Here is an 18488-nt window from a genome sequence, read left to right on the forward strand (position 1 = left end):
GAATTATAGGCCCTGGGTTTCCCCCAAAGGATGAGTAGTGCCCTACACTTGCTCTGTGGGATGGGCATGGGGCCAGTACATGGGACAGTCCATCTCTGGCTGCTAGTGGTCCCTCCCCCTCAAAATGCCACTTCTTCCATTCACAATAGCTAACACGGGGAAAGATTAGATTCTCTAAGGCCACCAGCGAGTGGTTTTGGTTGGGCACACTCTAGAGATGTCCTTTTCCTCTGTACAGCTCTGGATGTCATCACAACCACAGGACACACAACCACATGGAAAGCATATGCTGCTAGAGACTCACATCCCTCTCTGTTAAAACATCTCCAATGGCTCCCAGCCTGTAGGCTTGAGCCCTCTATGATGGAACAGGTCCTGACATTCTAGGCTCATCATGAGACAATCCCTACCAGAACTGTCCACCTTGGGTCATGGCCTGGGCACATTCACTCACTGAATGCTTTGTTCTTGTCCACAGCCTGCTCCTACACATAACACAAGAGTCTTGCAGATTTTGTAAGCTGCAAATCCTCACCCTACCTGGAGCCACACTTCTGGAAGGCCATGGATCACAGAAACTGGAGCTGCAGGTCTGTGCCCATCCCTGCACAGGCCACATGTGGCTGTAAATAACTAAGCTGCCCCAGTGTCTTCACTGGATACATGGCCCACCAGCAGCTCCTCCTGCTATAGGTGTACAATCTAAACAAAGTCAGCCAGGCAAACTGCCTGCTCCACACATGTAAGCTGATACTGTCACAGTCACTACCAATAATTCTATCCCCAAGACAGGAGGCTGAGAAAAATGTACTCAGGAGTGGCTGGGCCTGTCACAAGTATTATAATTGAACTAATCAAAACCCCAAGTATATATTATAGTGTGAGCACCTGTTGCATTTCATGAACTGAAATATACATGTAGGCAGGAGACTCCACTCAGGCATGGAAGAGACACTTTGCAGACACAGAAGAGAAAAAGATCATAAACAAAGATTGACAAAGGCATCAAACACACCAGGCAGGATTCAAAATGGACAAGAACACAGGACAAAGGCCATTCTAAGTATGTGGCCCCTCTGATGTGCACAGATAACCCATACCATCTGGGCCCCAATTCTGCTACTGGTTTACCTGGCAATGGCTGGAACACACCCTGGTTCTCCACCTCCACCACCAGGTCAAAATGGGAGCAGTCGCTCAGGGTGACCACCTCACTGCCTGCACCAGGCATGAAGCCACTGATTGTCAGGGGCAGCTCCAAGGTGTGACCCACTCGAGCCTCCACCTGGCATGGGGCAAACTCCATGCTGCTGGGCTCAATCACATACACCTAGAGAAAGAGAGAACTGCCCATCATATTCCATGTAGCTATGCAGCCAGTTTTAACTGTGGCACACACTGCCTCCTGAGGACTGCCTTTGGTGCCAGTTACAGAGGAGGAAGGGATTGAAGCAAAGGACTCACAACTGATCCCTATATTGGGTAGTTGCACTTCCTCTGTCAGACCTGGTAGATTCACCTGTAACTGAGGATAAACCTATGTTTAACAAATGTGTGTGAATCCCACTGAATACCTACACCCCTTTAATGTAAGAGGAGGCTGGAACTGGACACACTATGAGACTCGAGGTAAGAAGGGGAGCACAGACACAGTGAGTAACCCCGCCTGACAGCAACTGGGGCTCTTAGTCAGTCAGGGTCAAATACCAGTAACAGGACACCTGAACTGGCACCTTAAGAGAGCAAGGGAAGAGGAGCCAGGAAGCCCTCTTCCTCTGTAAATTGTTAGTCCAGCCTTGACGTCCCTCCTAATTCAGAGTCCTGACTTCTGCGTGGGAAACTTTCCACTGTTGTTCTGTGGTTACTCATGTCCTCTGGCTGTTGTTGTGGACTTTTCTTGATCTGGGGCCTGACTCCTTGAGATCAGAACTGGGATGGGCCCATCAACCCCCCCCACCCCCTGCCCCCCAATAGCACAACCACTTGGGGGAGGAATAAGACCTCTGAACACAGCCTGAGGGCCAGGTGAGAGGGGCAGCTGGAACCTCTGTCCTGAGGCTCTCCACAGGATGTCTTGCCACCATCTTACCTTCATCTCCCCAAAATGGAGAGGGTTCTGAACATCATGCGCCCGGATTACACTGAGGCCAGTGTCACCGCCTGTGGTCATGACACCCTTGACAGTGACGGTGGCAACCATGTAGCTTGATGAAGACCAGCTGAAGTTTCCACTGCCCCCATGGGCCTAGGAAGAAAATGACCATGGGACCTGTCAATGCCCTGCCCCTCCCTGCCTGGGGATATACAGGGTCGGGGCAAGTGTGCATTCTCTCTCACTCATTCGCTCATTATCACACAAATGTGCTCATCTATTCATACCCAGGTGTTATCTGCCCATCACACACACACACACACACACACACACACACACACGCTCACACATGCACTGGCCTGCTCACAAATGTCCACTGCCACACATTCACACCTGTTCACACTCACCATTCGCATGTCTCCTCACACTCAGTCACATCAGACACCTACATTCATTCACACTCACCTATGTTGACACCATAAATTCACCACACGTACTCATGGGCTCACTCTTAAATATACTACACATTTGTGTGCCATGTACACACATTTCATACATTCAAAATCATACCGACACACACAGCCAAAGTCCCGCCCATGGAAAAATGTCACACAGGCCAACATTTCCTCACTTTCTCCGTCCATCTCCATTCGAGATCTCCTATTCTGGGGACCTGGGGACTGACATACAAATAAATACACAGCTATGACCAGAGCTCAGACCTGGGCAGAAACCTCCCTGGTCATGGAGCTTACAGTAGAATTCTGCTCTGGGGCTGACACAAGCGCGTCCAGCACACAGCTCTGCCTGCTCCTAACCATCTTTGGTGAAGTGAATGACAGGCCTTCTTCCTCTAGCTCAGGGATCAACCTGAAACCCTGAGTCAAGAACACACTTTCAGGTGACATATTTTAGTGTGCAAGTGCCAATGCACACAGGATACCTGTCACCATTTCTTCAGGCAGACCAGAGGAGCGATGGGACCAGGCTGACTACTGGGGCTGGAGCCCTAGCTGGGCGCAGTCCCTGATGCCCAGCACCATATGGGATTGGAAGCACCATGAGGCACTAGTGATGAGCATGTTGTAGGGAGGGTGATGGTTCCACCTGAATTCAGGTTTTCCTATAATTATATTCATATTACTTAAAAAAAATAATATCTTTTAGAAGAATGACTGCTAAGCAGAACTCAGACCTATATTCGATTTCTGTGTTTTAACTGTCTTTGTTTACTTTCTGTGAATGTGATAAACACCAGGATCAAAAGCAACGTGGGGAAGAATGGAATTATTTCATCTAACGCTTCCAGGTACATCACTGAGAGGAGGCAGGGCAGGAGCTCAGGCAGCAGGACCCTGGAGGCAGGAGCTGATGCAGAGGCCATGAGGGTGCTGCTGGCTCGGGTGTACACTTTGCTCTTCTTTTTTTTTTTTCTCCTTCCCTTTCTCTTTCTTTCTGTTTTTGTTTGTTTTGAGACAGAATCTCTTTATGTAGGCCTGGCTCTCTTAGAACTTCCTATATAGTCCAGACTGGCCTTGAATTCTCAGAGTTAAGCCTGCCTCTGCCTCCTGAGTGCTGGGATTAAGTGCATCACTGTGCCCTACTCAGTGGTTTCCTATGCACCCCAGGACCACATGCCCAGGGGCTCAATCATCAATCAAGAAAACCCACCAAAGGCTGACTTATCAGGAGAGTTCGTTCTAAACCAACCTAGTTAGAACTACATAGTTTAGATCTTGTCTCAATAAACATATAAAACATAATTTAAAAAAACCCAACCAACATCCCAAAGAAAACACCCAAAGGCAACCTCTCACCTACCTTTATGGTATACTGATAGGCTCCTGTCTTTGGTTGCCATGGAAATGTTAGGATGCTGGGATAGAGTGTGATGGGGATATGAATGTCCACTTCTTGCTGGTTCCACACAGGTACCTGAAGCACATGGACCCCTCCATCCTACAAGGATGAGATTGCTGCTGTCACCATGGCAACCACATTTATCACTAGGTTTATTTTCCTGTCACCCAGACACTGCCCCTCCCTGAGGAACAGGCCATAAAATGTAGCTTTGTGCTCCTAAGAATATGGAAAAGACAGCAGGCTTGGCAGCGAGGCTTACTCTAGATCTTTAATGGCAACTCGTGTAAATTCTATGTATTTGATTCCTTGAGTATCCCTCACAGGATTGATGTCACTCTTCCCACTTTACAGATAAAGAAACTGAGGCCTGGAACATCTTATCCAAAACCCAGAGCAGCAGTGCAGGTGATGGAGACACCTGCTGACTGGACAGAGGAACCACTGTCTGCATCATAGGTCCTTCCTATCTCTCCACAAGCTGCCTCTCATAGGTTTGGAGGGCTTGTATGAGGTAGGAAGGGAACACACAATGTGCCAGCTGGTAGACTACTGCTCCCCACTAAGGCTGATGAGGCTTTTCTGTACAAGACAAAACCAAAGTCTGGAGGACTTGAGCAGACAAAACAGATAAAGTACCAGGGGGCCTGTTGCCATGCTATCCCCAAACAAATTCTGTATTTGATCTTGAAAAGTGCAGGGCATTTTTATAGAAATAGGTACAGGTGGTGAAAAAAGAAGTCTGGTAACAGGAGGACTTCCTCATACCCACAGGCTCTGGACAGTCAAGGGCACCTGGAGCTCAAGCACCATGTGGGAAAGTTTCTTATGGTGGTCTGAATAAAAATGGCCCCCATAGGCTCATATGGAGTGGCACTATTAGGAGGTATGGCTTTGTTGGAGTGGGTGTGGCTTTGTTGGAGGGAAGTGTGTCGCCCAGGGTGGGCTATTAGGTTTCAAATACTGAAGCCAGACACACTGTCACTCTCTCTTCCTGCTGCCGAGGATCTGGATGTATAGCTCACAGCTCCTTCTCCAGCACCATGTCTGCCTGCATGCCACCATGCTTCCCACTATGGCGATAATGGACTAAACCTCTGAAATGTAAGCCAGCACAATTAAATACTTTCCTTTATAAGAGCTGCCGTGGTCATGGTGTCTCTTCACAGCAATAAAAACCCTAACTAGGACAGTCTCCTTGGGTATCAGAGCAGTGGCACCAGGTGGGTCCTGGGGCAAAGTACCTGCCAATTGACATTTCTACCCTCAGAGGGGGCCCAGCTAGGACATAAAAAACGGGTTGATTGAGATCAGCTTACCTGGTCCACCACAGAGGTGAGGGTTGCACTGATGGTTGTCTGGCCGCTCTGGATAGCCCTGACGTGATGATAAGACCCATTCTGGGAAGATGACAGAACCTCAAAAAACTCAGCCGGAAGCACAGCTTCAATTCGGATGTTCTGAAAAGGCAAGCAGAGCGGATGAGGGGGCGTCTAAAAGATGACTATGGTATCAAGAGACTGGGAGAGCTTCAAGGTGGCAGCGAGGCCAGGCTGACAGCCTTCGTGGCCCGAAAGCCTCTCAAACAAAGCAGGCAGAAGGAATGAGGTCCCAGTGTTCTGACCCCTCCCTACTGAGCACAAGCAGACCCCAAGACCCAACATCACATTTCTAGCTGAGTGAATGACGCTCAGGGCAGCTGACAGACTACTGTCACTCTCCCAGGTTGCAAGAGTTGCAAGAAGGAACCAGAATATAAAAAGAGAACTGAGTCCCTGAAATCCAGCTTCAAACATAGTGACTGGCTTAGTCACTGTTCAACAGGGGACAGAAAGACCTCTACAAAAGAAAAATGAGCTTGGCTTCCTTCGAAAACCTCTAACACCACAGCAAGTGACTGTGTGATCCGTGTGAGGGTATTGGGACATTCTCTCAAGGGACAGAAGAATGGCCACCACTTCCCAGTTCATCTACCATGCCTTTCCAAAGCCAAAAAGCTAAACTTAGTAGCCTTGATCACTTGACAGCTTCTGGAAGGTGGCAAGCACACCGGGACACCTGACCCTCTCCAAAGCAAAATGGACTCTTACCCTCTGGGACTTCATGTAAGGAACAGGGGCCAATGTACAGAGAGCCTCCCCGCCACCCCACCAATACCATCCACAGGCCGTGCTGCCTGTGGTACCTACCCCCAACCCTGCATGAGGGGATAATGCCAACTCATAGCCTATCAGTGTCTTGAAGTGCTCCATGAATCTCATGACATCTCCACTGCCCTAGGAGTGTCAGGAAGCTTTGGTCTGCCTATGTGGGAACCCTGTGGCTTTGGCTGTTCCTGCTCCCACATGACCTCCCCAGCAGAATCCCAGAGGGCACTCACATCGGATGGGTAGACCTTGTTGCTGGCTCTATCAAAGACTTCAATGGTAATTGCATACAGACGCCCAGTCTCAAGCACCCATCTGTCACCAGGGTGGACTGTGAAACCTAGAACAGGAAGTAGGGATTCAACACTCATGATACCAGGGCAGCAGGGCTGAGAGAGAAGCTGAATCTAAGCACCGCACACCCATGTAAAAGGCCCAGAATGTTCACCAGGCCCCTCCTAGGACAAGGCCTAGCTGTGGGGAATATATGGAGTACAGAATCTGATGGCTACCATTATTCCCGACCTAGAGAACCACAGATGATCTTTTTGATTCCTGGGACCAACACTGAACATGCTAATGAACCCTAAATGCTAATGAACCCTAAACACTCATGGCTCACCAGAATCTGACCCTCAGCAGGTTTAAGCTCTGAGGCCGTGACAATCAGGATTCCAACTTTCCAGTAGGTCTGAGGCTCCAATGGGTCTAGCCTGAGGCTCCAGTGGGTCTAGCCTGAGGCTCCAGTGGGTCTAGCCTGAGGCCACAGCTCATTTAGATGCTGAGTCCTCAGCTGGTCTATCTATTGGCCAACACAAGTCTATCCCAAGGCTGTACAAGTCCACCCAAGACCACGGCAGTGTAGACTCTGAGGCTGAAACACATGCAACCTGTGGTGACACTTGTGTCTCGCCTATAGCCACAGGAGACCTAAGCTCTCAGGGATGACAGGTCTAGCCTGAAGCTCGAATAGGTTTTGGATCCCAGGCTAAAGCTTCTGAGAGCTCTGGATATGATGGATCTGGGTCTGGGCTCTGAGGGCACCTAGCTAGCCCTGTCTCCACACACAATGCAGCACAGCTATTCTATTCTCACAATGCTGTTTTCCTTTCTCATCCCCGTAACTCCAGCTAAACTGTTCACTCTGCCAGGATGCTCTTTCCACCACAGAAGATCTGTCTGACACAGCACCTGCCTCCCATGAACCCTCCAGAAGTCTTTCCTCTGCTCTGGTGTTTGCTCTTACCACACTGTTGCCACCTGTTTCTACCAACCTCTACTGTGAGGCTAAGTCTCACCACAGGCCAATCAGGCAAAGGATGCTGCTGAGACACAAAGGGTCCTTGAGACACACAAGGGGTGCTTGTCAACTGGGTGCTGCACCACCAGAGGCTCACAAGCTCCCTGGCAAGAGGATCTTAGGGGTCTTGCTGCCCATCTGACCACCGCTCTCCAGGCTGAACTCTGGCAGAGAGCTCCATAGGTGAGTTGCCTCAGACCAAAGGAAACGCTGCCATGGTAACTCCCATGACACCTATGTCTCAAAGGTCTCAGTGCTGGCTATCATTGCAGTTCCCAGATCCACCTGCTTCAGGTTCTTTTACTGCCACAGGTGGTTCCCTCCTCTCTCTGATGCCTCCTTCTTCCCTGCCAAGGTACTGCCAAGTGTCATGTCAACCTAGAGATGCTCAGCTAAGCACAGGATCCCCATCCCTGACAGGCCCAGAGCAGCACTCAGGTCTGCATGATGCCAGGGCTGAGGACTGATGGCAGAGGATGTGGCCAGAGTGAGAGCTACAGTACCTCTTCAGTTTTGTGGGTTTGCTTTTGCTGACTGGTCCAAAGGATTGAACCCAGGGCCATTCTCATATTGGCTAAGACATGTACTGCTGACCTGAATCTCAGGCCTTCCTTTTATGTTTCGATCTCTCAAACTGATGGAATCACAAGCAATCGATGTCTAGGAAACCCCAGGGAGCCGCACTTACCTAGGTACCCGGCTTCAACCACATAGATGGTGCTGTTGGGAAGCCTAGAAGCTCCTTGCATACGGATACCTGAATTCTTAATTAAGGTATAAAACAAGGTACAAAAGGTAAAGCAGCTGAGGCTTTCTGCCTGACACACATGGTTTGAGCATCATGCAGATACTATATGCACTAAGAGGTGGGTGAAGAACCCCTAGCTTAGGCCAATTAGAGCAAGGATGTTAGTGAGTCAAGACCCTTACTGTACCATTTACCCTACAAAGCAGAGTCTCTGCAAGGGACACCAGAGACCACAGGGCATACAATCAATCTTGGATTATCAACAACCTATGTGCCAGTATTCACACAGTATTCATACAGCTTCTGCCAGGCCCTCTCTGAGGGGACTGTGGTTCCTGAGAAGCTTCCAGAGGCCTGGAATGACGTATGCCTCTGCCAGACTACTGTCTCTGGGAGTCTCTGTGAGTCACCCACAGAGGTGAGCAATTCCACTCGGCGGGTTGCTATTTAGGCTCTTTCTGATTTTCAGACAGATGGGGAAACAGTGCTATTTTTAGTACTGGCTGGCTTTAAGGGAGAAAAACAACTTGGCTTCAAAGCAGTTAGCACGACACGGTGCCAGAGCAGAGGATATTCCTGTGGCCCAGAACCAGGTTGCTCTGTCCCATCTGCATGGCAGTGACTCTTGATGTGTCCTGTGTCAGGATGGCCACAGGACGGGCAGGGTCTCCCTGAGGATCTGGGATGCTGTTCTGGAGCTGCAGCTCATACTGATCAGAAGGCATTGAGAGTTCTGTATGAAGAGAGATGAGAAAATCAGGGAAAGTGAAGGTGTGAAATGCTGCATACCAACACAGCCATCTCAGCCTGACTCCTGGGGCCTGTTGTCAACACAGCTGCTTGGATGCTAACACTGCTGAGCATCTGACCATCCCCTGAAGTGAGCAAGCTCTTCTCTACATCTGGGCCCAGTGAGGTCCTCACTGTATTACCAAAAAGGCTGTACCTGATGGTCTCCTATGGGTTTTCAGATGCTCAACTTACCATCGCAAAGAATGACTCTTGTCCTGACTACTCTCTGTGCTCTCCCTGGGTCTATTTTCTGTAAAAATGCCTTCACCAAGAGCCCAGGACAGAGAATAATTCCCCCAGGAAATCACAGGTTCTGGGAAACCCACCATCTTCACCATCTGGGCAGAGAACACAGCACTTCGGTTTGAATGGCAGCTGCTGGACAGGAGTTTAATTTCCCAGAACGGGAACGTGAGACCAGACTCCACAGTGAATGTGCTCTGGTGTTGCTTAGGCATCTCATGACCAATTTCCCTCATCTTGTCTCTCAACAACCTTAGGAACAAGGACTACTGACATTCCCACTTTAGAGAGGACTGAGCAAGTCAGGTGGGAAGCTAGTTCATGGTCTGCCATGACTTCCACTGCTTTAAGAACCTAAACTTCATATGCTAGAAAACATGTCACGGATGGCTCAGTGTGTAAAGCACTTGCTGAGTAAGGATGAGGATGTTCAAAGGTGTCCAAAGGGTGTTCAAAACCCAGCACCAATACAAAGCTAGCAGCAGTAGCATGTGTTTGCAATCCCAGCATTCCTATGGCATGATGGACGTTAGGAGAATCCCCAGAGGCTTGCATGTCAGCTGGCCTGATGTATTTAGCAGTGGATAAGAGCCTTTGTTTTAATGAAATGAACAGTGGGGACCAACGTTGAGGTTGTTCTCAGACCAGTGGCAGGCATATTCTCATGTTCACACACCCCGACAGAGAGGCAGGGATTGATGATTGAGGGCTGGAGAGGTGGCTTAGAGATTAAGAGTTCAGAGGACCTGAGTTCAATACTCAGCACCCATTTGGGCAACTCACAACTCTAGCTCCAGGGCAACTGATGCCTAAGCCACTGAAGGCATCTACACACAAATGCATATACTCACAAAGAGATACAGAATTTTTAAAACGTAAGTTTTGAAAAGATTTAGAAATTAAAAACAAAGCAATGTGGCCTAGGAGAAAGTGGTTAGGTCACTAGGGCATGGCCTTGAAAAGATTGAAGGCAGGTCTAGAACTCTAGTTAGCTCCTGAAAGAGAGGGTTGTTATAAAAGAGCAGGCCTGGCTCGTGAACTCTTGGCTTCCTCTCTTACCTCCTGCTGCACGTGGTGCCACATCAGGGTCCACCTGCCTTGAGGAAAAGCAGCCAAGGGAGCTGCAAACAAAAGGCAGAGCTGAAGAGCAGCTGGTGCTCTTGGATCTCCAGCATGTGTCACATCAAGAGACAGCCTTGAGTATTTCGTCGAACATAGAACATACACTAAGATATGGTTTTATAGCTAGTTAGGAGCAGACTAGCACCGTGTCCCCAAGCCTAACCACTTAAGCATCCCTCCCCTGTACCCTTAGCATGTCCTAACCAGCCATTCATCCACTGTCAGAAGAGCTGCAGCTACATACCGCTTCTTGTCCTGGAATGAAATATGGCCAATGAAGGCCCCTAAGGGGATTCGGACAAACAGGCAACTTGCCTACCTTCAGCATCTCTTATGTATTCCAAAAAGTCCCCAGTGATTGCTTCTGGATCATAGGTCCTCAGAGTACAATCTCTAGACTATCATTACCTGGAACCTCACATAGGGGAGGGGCAAAGGTGTAGAGTCATGTCTGAGTCCTGCTGCACTAAACTCTAGGGGTTTTTTGCATCTTTGCACAAGCCCTCCAGGTATGTTACTGTGTGGCCACGATGCATCCTAGCAAAGCATTTTCCCGTGATTTGTTTCACTGTGCTCCACTGTCCAGGCACTCAGAGACCATAGCAGCTGAGGCCAAGTCAGTCTAGTTACTGCTTGAGCTGGCGGCAGATCACAATACCATCCCCATGATGCTGGTTTAGCAAACTTGCAGAGTGTAAGAGATATAAGAGTTAAGGAGTCATATGGACTTCTGCCTAGACTCAGTGAGACGCTGTGAAAACAATGTATGAACGAAGCCATGGGGATGCAGCCTAGGTTGTAATGGAGACTCCATGTTGAGAGATGCTAGGAGGGTGGAAGCTGTAGGCAACAAGTAGACTCAGCCCTAGAGACAGGCTATGTGGGATACAATGGGCAAGCCACAGGCTCAGGGCTGCCCAAATCCACTAGAGCTCAGTCACACCATCACCACATGCAAGGGATGCTGGACCCTAAACTACAGGACTGAGTGCTGGCCCTACTGGGTTTGGACTTGTTTCAGACCCATCCCTCCTTTCTGTGTACCCATTCCTGCCTTTTGGAATAGAAAAGGTCATTTGAGGACTGTTTTAGTTAAGGTTTCTATTGCTGTGATAAACACCATGACCAAAAGCAACTCAGAGAGGAAAGGATTTAATTTCAACTTACAGCTTCAAATTTTTCTTTTAAGTTATGTGTCTGGGTGTTGTGTCTGTGCACTAGTGCGGTGCCTGGTGTCCATGAAGGCCAGAAGAGGTAGACCACCCGGATATGGAGCTATCCGTATAGGTGAGCCACCATATAGGTGCTGGGAATCAAACCTGGGTCCTCTGGTAAAGCAGCCAGTGCTCTTAACTGCTAAGCCATTTCTCCAGCCTTCCAACTTATAGCTTATAGTCCATTATAAGAAAGTCAGGGAGGGAACTTAAGGCAGGAATCTGGAGGTTGGAACTGAGCAGAGGGCATGGAGAAATGCTGCCTGCTGGCTTGCTTCTCATGGCTTGCTCAGCCTGCCTTTTTATACCATCCAGGACCACCTGCTCAGGAATAGCACTGCCTGCAGGGCTGGGCCTTCCCACAAGTCTGCTCTACAGACTTGCCTACAGTTTGAAGACACTGACTTCTCCACTGAGGCTCTCTTCCCAGATGGCTCTAAGTTTCTGTCAAGTTGAGAAAACACTAGCCGGGACAGTGACAGCTGTAGACTTCCCTTGAGGAGTGGCAGCCATGGCTACTGTTTTGAGGACCCTCTACAGGGTGTGATGCTGAAGAACTACAGCAGCCTGGAGTTCCTGGGCGCTGCATGAACAAACCCGAGAAAACCTCTAAGCTAGTGCATGGATTTGGGTTACAGTGTACAGCAGAAGACTCCACAACCTAAGTGAGTGGCCCAGTGGATACCATCCAGGACGGCGAGAGGAGACATTATTGACACACTGCAGTCACTAATAGTAATCAAATGAAGAGATGGCTGACATTCAGTGGGACTCAGGATCAAGGCCAACATGGGCAACCTAGCAAGACACCAGATCCTAAAATGCAAGACAACTTCCTACTGAGAGTGACATGACAGGAGCCAGCATCAGTGTGGAAGTGTGAGAAAAGAACGTCGGAACTTTCAACAGAACCTCAATCTCTCCTAGTATCAAAAATCCCATAAATGTGCTGAACACAGAGGCAGGAGTAGGGGAACAGGGAGCTCAGGAGTCTGCGCGTGCGCACATACCAGCAGCAGCAGCAGCAGCTGCCACCACCATCACAGCCCTTGTGGAGAGAGTACACTAGAATTTGAAGAATGAGCTGGGCTGAGATGAAGCTCAGAGGTGCTCTGCTGGCTAAGCCTGTGATTCTGGCTTGTTTTTGTTTGTTTGTTTGTTTGTTTGTCTGTTTTGGTATTAGAAGGTTCTTATAGGTTGGGGCTGGAGAGATGGCTCTGTGGTTAAGAGCACTGGCCACTCCTCCAAAGGACACAGTTTCAATTCTCAGCACCCATATGGTAGCTCACAACTGTCTGTAACCCCAGTTCCATGGGTTCTGACACCCTCTTCTGGCCTCCACAGGTACCAGGCACATGGTGGTATGTAGATAAACATGCACAAAACCACCCATCATACACTACAACACACACACACACACACACACACACACACACACACACACTTCCCAGTTAGAAGGTTTGGAGGCAAGAGAGCTGGCTCAATGATTAAAAACACTTGTTGGATTTCTCCCCAGCACCTACATGGAGGCCTACAATCATCCATGATGCCAGCTCCAAGGAATCTAATGTCCTTTTCTTCCCTCTGCAGGCAACAGGAACTCATGTGGAGCACACAGATGCAGGCAACGGTTATCCAAACAGTCAACAGGCTTTACCAACAAACTCAAGCCAAAGCACTCACCGGGAAATGCCTGACTCAGACGCCGTGTCTCTTTGATCACTTTCAACAAATCTTCACATTTTTCTATTTGAGACAAGGCCTTGATCCATAGCCCGGCTGTCTTTGAACCTGTATTCTACACCAGGTTCATCTATATTCATGACCTGCCTGCTCCATCCCGAGGGCCTGATCAGAGGCACTCACTACCATGCTCAGCCACAGATTTCTTTAATGTGAAACTCTCCGTGAAATTCCCAACTTGTAGGCTTCATAAATTTGTGGAAGAAAATGTCAGCTAACGTAAGTTGGATGTTAATTTTCAAACAAAATAGTTAAATCCAGCTTTGGAAGTTAAAGGATGTTCCAATGGCTGCACATGATGGTAACACCCAAAAGACAGTGTTAGAAGTACAAAAACAAACAAACAAACAAAACAAAACAAAACAAAACACAAAATCCAACCAACCAACCAACCAACCAAAAAAAAAAAAAAAACACATGAAGTAAATAGTGGCGTTTCCACCTGTGGGCTCTGCTCCTGGGAAGCCAATGGCGACAGGCTGATTCCCAGGCATCCATCTGGAAGCCTCTCTAAGCATGGCCAACACCATCACCTATCACCCAGGCATGGACCCAACTAATAAGGGCATGGGGCTCTCATCTGTCTGGCTCTGGGATTACCTCTCATGGGTTCTCTCATTCCTCAACTTCTAGGGTGACACAAGTCACCAAACCTCTAAGGTTTCTGGACTTTCGTAATTCTCTGGGTCATAAACTGCTATGTTAGCTACCAAAAGGCCTTGAGGAAGGAAAGACTTTTGGGCTCACATGACAGGCACGGCAGTGGAAGCGTGTGAGGTGTTTGGTAACACGCGCATAACAGTCAGGAAGTAGAGAAGGGTGAAGCTGGGTGCTGATTTAGGGTAAGTTTCTTAAAATACCAGCCCAGCACCTCCTAGCCATACTGGCTCTCCCTCCTCTCCTGAGCTGGGCAGCTTCATCTCTCATGGACCCTGTGTAATAGACCATCTCCATCTTGTTGCTGGGAGAAAGCCCAGCTAGTACCCTTCTGGTTTTCTGACTTCCTTTTTGAGGGATGACAATACTCAGTTGAACTCTATAGCTCTGTGACCTTCAGGTTTTCCTGTGTCTCTGCCTACTCAGGGCGTTGTCATGAATTCCCCTCTCAGGGCTGTTGAGTCCTAGTAGGAGGCACTGTCAGAACCTTGCTCAGAGCTTCAGAGGTGCTAGGTCCCAGTGAGACACTGTTGGCAACGTCCACCTGAGGCTAAAATCCCTTCTCAGGGGAAACGTTAGTAATAACCACCTCTCTTCCCAAGAGTCTAATGACAAACCAAGGCACAATTCCACTCAGGTTCACTCTGGAACCAGGAGCTTATTGGACTTCCTTTCAGATCATAGGTGAGACATTGCCTACAGGGCTGTGGGCCTTCCTCTCTGAGACAGTTGAACTTGGAAAGCCTTACCCAGTAGGGATGGGGCTTTTCCTGTAGGCCCATGCAGTTAAGGCAGCCAGGTGGCAAGGGGCAGCTGGATACTGGGGTGTCCTCCTCTATATGTAGAGGTATAAATGCAGGCCTGGCTGGGATGATCTTTTGCAAGAGGTGAATGTCCCTAGAGATCAGGTGCTTAGCTCAGAGGACAGTCACTCACAATGCCACCCTTTCCAGGTCCTTAGCCTTCAAGGCAACACCATTTCTGGTTGACATCTGTGTTCACACAGATTTTTTTTTTCCTGAGACAGGGTCTCTCTACAGAGTACTGAGGGGACAAGGGTGGGATCAAGCCTGAGAGGCCCCTCAGGCTGGGCTTCCTACACATCCTCCTGTCCAGTACCCTCACCCTGACAGGACACCAAGGAGAAGGCTGATGTCACCTGCTCAGCACACAGCAGACACTCACAAAACACAAGCCTGCTTCCCTCCATCTTTGTTCTCAGAGAACTGGGTGCAGAAGCAGGAAGTAGGGGCCTTCAAATGGATCAAGCAGTCCCCACCAGGGATGACCAACCAGATACACCACTGGCAGCTCATGGAGGTAATACCTCTCAGGTCCCTATCCATGAACTGTCACCTAACCTAGAACTCAATGTAGGAAACTGGAGGACTTAGTTGCTTGTAGGTAGCAGCATCTACATGATTCTTAAGTGTCACCTGGAGTGGCCCTGCCACTCTAGTGGTCACCTGTGGACATATGTGGCCGAAACCTTTAGATGAGCCAACCCCGAATTCAGCACAGTTGCCTTGAGATCTTCTGATCACTATGTTTTGACGCCACACGCCTACACCTATGAACTAGACAGTCGGGATTTCTAGGAGAGCCAGCTCCATCAACGCTCACCTTCTAAAACACACATACCCCAAACCAGAGAATTTCCAGAATAGTTCTGCTCCTGCCAATCATGTTTTCCTCACAGCCTGGGCAGAAATGGCCCACCTGAGACAAAGCTCAACCTTTCTCAGCAGTCAGAGGCAGGCCAGCAGAACAACCTCGCTCTAAATGAAGCAGAGAATTGAAAGCAACAACTAAGCACATCTATGTTCACAGCATTCTTCGTGACAAACAAAAAATGAAGCCATGCCGACTGTCCAAAGACAGACAGATGAAATGTGGTCTGACATACTGTAGATAGCAACTAATCTTGAGGGTACAGTCAATGGCAACCCAATCACAGAACGAGCACACAGGATTGCACGTAACTGAGGTCAGCAAAGCAGTTAGCTTCATGAGACAATGTCTGTGAGCACTGGGTGCAAGGGAGAGAGATGGGGGTGTTTAATGAGGGCGTTGGTTCTGTGGGGGAAGATGGGTAAGTTCTGGAGACGGATGGTGATGATGGTTACCAAGTGCTATAAAGGAATGTGATGCCACTCGCTGGTCTGTACACATGAAAACTTAATAATGGAAAACTTCATGTGCCCTGTATTTTATCACGGTAACAAAAAGGGAACTGGTTGAAAAGATAGTTCAGTGGTTAAAAACACGGGCTCTTTTCACAGAAGACCCAGGTTCAGTTCCCAGTACCCACATTATGTCATAATACATAGTAGCTGACTCCAGTTCCAGTAGGATCCACTGCCCTCTTCTGGCCTCCTCAAGTACTGCATGTGCATAGAGCCCACCCCAACCCCATGTTCAGGCCAGACACCCATACCCATAAAACGTGAATAGATTTTTTTTTTTTTTTTTAAGAAACAAGAAAGCATCTAACATGACTTCTGAGACATAGCTGTACCTGTAATCTTGCCCTGCCTGATCTTCTGAACCTTGTAGTGGATGGACGTCCCCACCAGCAGGTAAACATCATAGGCCGGATTCAGAAGGATGTTCTCCAAGATCAGCAGCCTGACTTCTGCAGGGCGAACATTCTTAGCACAGAGAAAAGAAGAAAGAGCTTGAGGTGGGATGGGGAATGGGGGCATAGGACTTGCAGGTAAGAAAGGTTCTTTGTTTTTACAGTGATAGTGCCGTGCCTGTGTGTACCTGTGTGTGTGTGCCTGTGTAAGTGTGTGTGCCTGTGTGTGTGTGTGCCTGTGTATGTGTGTGTGTGTGTGTGTGTATGTGCCTGTGTGTGTGTGTATATGTGTGTGTGCCTGTGTATGTGTGTATGTCTGTGTGTGTGTATGTCCGTGTGTGTGTGTGCCTGTGTATGTGTGTGTGTATGTCTGTGTGTGTGTGTGCCTGTGTATGTGTGTGTGTATGTCTGTGTGTGTGTGTGCCTGTGTATGTGTGTGTGTATGTGTGTGTGTATGTGCCTGTGTGTGTGTGTGCCTGTGTATGTGTGTGTGTATGTGTGTGTGTATGTGCCTGTGTATGTGTGTGTGCCTGTGTATGTGTGTGTGCCTGTGTAAGTGTGTGTGCCTGTGTAAGTGTGTGTGCCTGTGTATGTGTGTGTGTATGTGTGTGTGTGTGTGTATGTCCGTGTGTGTGTGTGTGTGTATGTGTGTGTGTGTGTGTGTACCTGTGTGTGTGTGTGTGTGTGTGTGTTTTAATGTGTATGGGTGTTTAGCCTGCATGTATGTCTGTGCACCACACTCATGGCTCCCAATCAGGCCAGAAGAGGATGTTAGTTCTTCTGGAATTGGAGTTACAGATGGCTATGAGCTGCCATGTGTGTGCTGGGGAGCCAAACCTAGGTCCTATGGAAGAGCCGCAATTGCTCTTAACTGCTAAGCCACTGGTTTGTTTTTATTGTTGTTTTTAATATTTTTCTTTTAAATGACATGTACATGTCTGTTTCTATGTGTGTGTCACATATATATGAGTGCCTATGGAGGCCTGAGGGGTAACTAGACACCCTGTATCCAGATTTTTTGAGCCAAATGATACAGGTACTGGGAACTAGACTTGGGCTCTCTGCAGGAGCAGTTGAGTGCTCTTGACCACTGAGCCATCTCTACAGTCCCATTTATTCTATTTCTATGCAGTGCTGGGAACTGATGCTAGGACTAGCCCATGCGAGGTCCACGGCTCAGCTACAGCTAAAGCCCCAGAACTCTGTTGTTGTTGTTTGTTTTGTTATGTTTTTGGCATCTCACATGTTCCTACAGGAATAAAGAAGTAGGATGTGGAGAAACAGGACATCATTTGCAACCCCACACCCCAGAACCCAGGAGGACCTCATAGGTATGGGACCAGGATGCACTCAAAACTGTCATGTCAAAAGCATATGACCACTCACCGTACCTTACACACACTCCAGCTTGATTTAAAGTGACAGCAACCACACAGAAGGAACCCAGAAGACCCAGAGCAATGTCCACGGATGCTGTGGCTGCCAGAGCCCAAGCTGTCACTCTGCAAGTGCTCAGTGGTCCAGGACGACCTGAGAAGTGGAGGACTGTGTGTCCTCAGTTCCTACTCCCCAGTCTCTTTCCCACCTAGTCTTCAGGAAGCAACCTGAGAGACTGAGACAGGATGGCAGGGCCTCCCGTCCAGTGTGCCCTTGGTGTCAGATTCCTCAGGTGCCTGTGGCTTTCATTGTTGGAGAAAACTAATGACAGACATGATCCTCGCTGACAGAAATGCCAATATACCTAGACTGTTCTTGGTGGATTTACAGCCATTTTCAATCTCCATAATTTGCTTCATCACCCCTGTAGCCTAATAGATCTGGACTCTGGGCTGGTGCTGCCAAGCAAGGCTGACAAGAAAAGCCTTGTACTGACTGGAGAGAGATGCAACCATCCATAACTGGCTACTGAGCCGGTCTCAAGGGCTCAGCTAGAGCACAGGGAGATACAACATGTGAGACTGCTGGAGCCCAGGATTGAGTCTCAGATGGTAG

At 48.7% G+C, this 18488-nt stretch overlaps 1 protein-coding gene across 2 annotated transcripts in view; it reads right to left on the minus strand.

The window, feature by feature from the left end:
- Nup210 (nucleoporin 210) overlaps window positions 1-18488 on the minus strand; it is a 104268-nt gene that overhangs the window by 55027 nt on the left and 30753 nt on the right. For both annotated transcript variants that reach the window (XM_034511184.2, XM_076940116.1), the window contains 8 exons: window positions 16437-16569; window positions 8722-8880; window positions 8088-8156; window positions 6333-6439; window positions 5272-5412; window positions 3914-4051; window positions 2090-2245; window positions 1132-1330 (listed from right to left, as the gene is read on the minus strand). In XM_034511184.2, the coding sequence (XP_034367075.1) occupies window positions 1132-1330; window positions 2090-2245; window positions 3914-4051; window positions 5272-5412; window positions 6333-6439; window positions 8088-8156; window positions 8722-8880; window positions 16437-16569 (1102 nt within the window). The remainder of the gene's footprint in view (window positions 1-1131; window positions 1331-2089; window positions 2246-3913; window positions 4052-5271; window positions 5413-6332; window positions 6440-8087; window positions 8157-8721; window positions 8881-16436; window positions 16570-18488) is intronic.

Source organism: Arvicanthis niloticus, chromosome 9, assembly GCF_011762505.2.
Source record: "Arvicanthis niloticus isolate mArvNil1 chromosome 9, mArvNil1.pat.X, whole genome shotgun sequence".
In the NCBI taxonomy this organism is placed as follows: Eukaryota; Metazoa; Chordata; class Mammalia; order Rodentia; family Muridae; genus Arvicanthis; species Arvicanthis niloticus.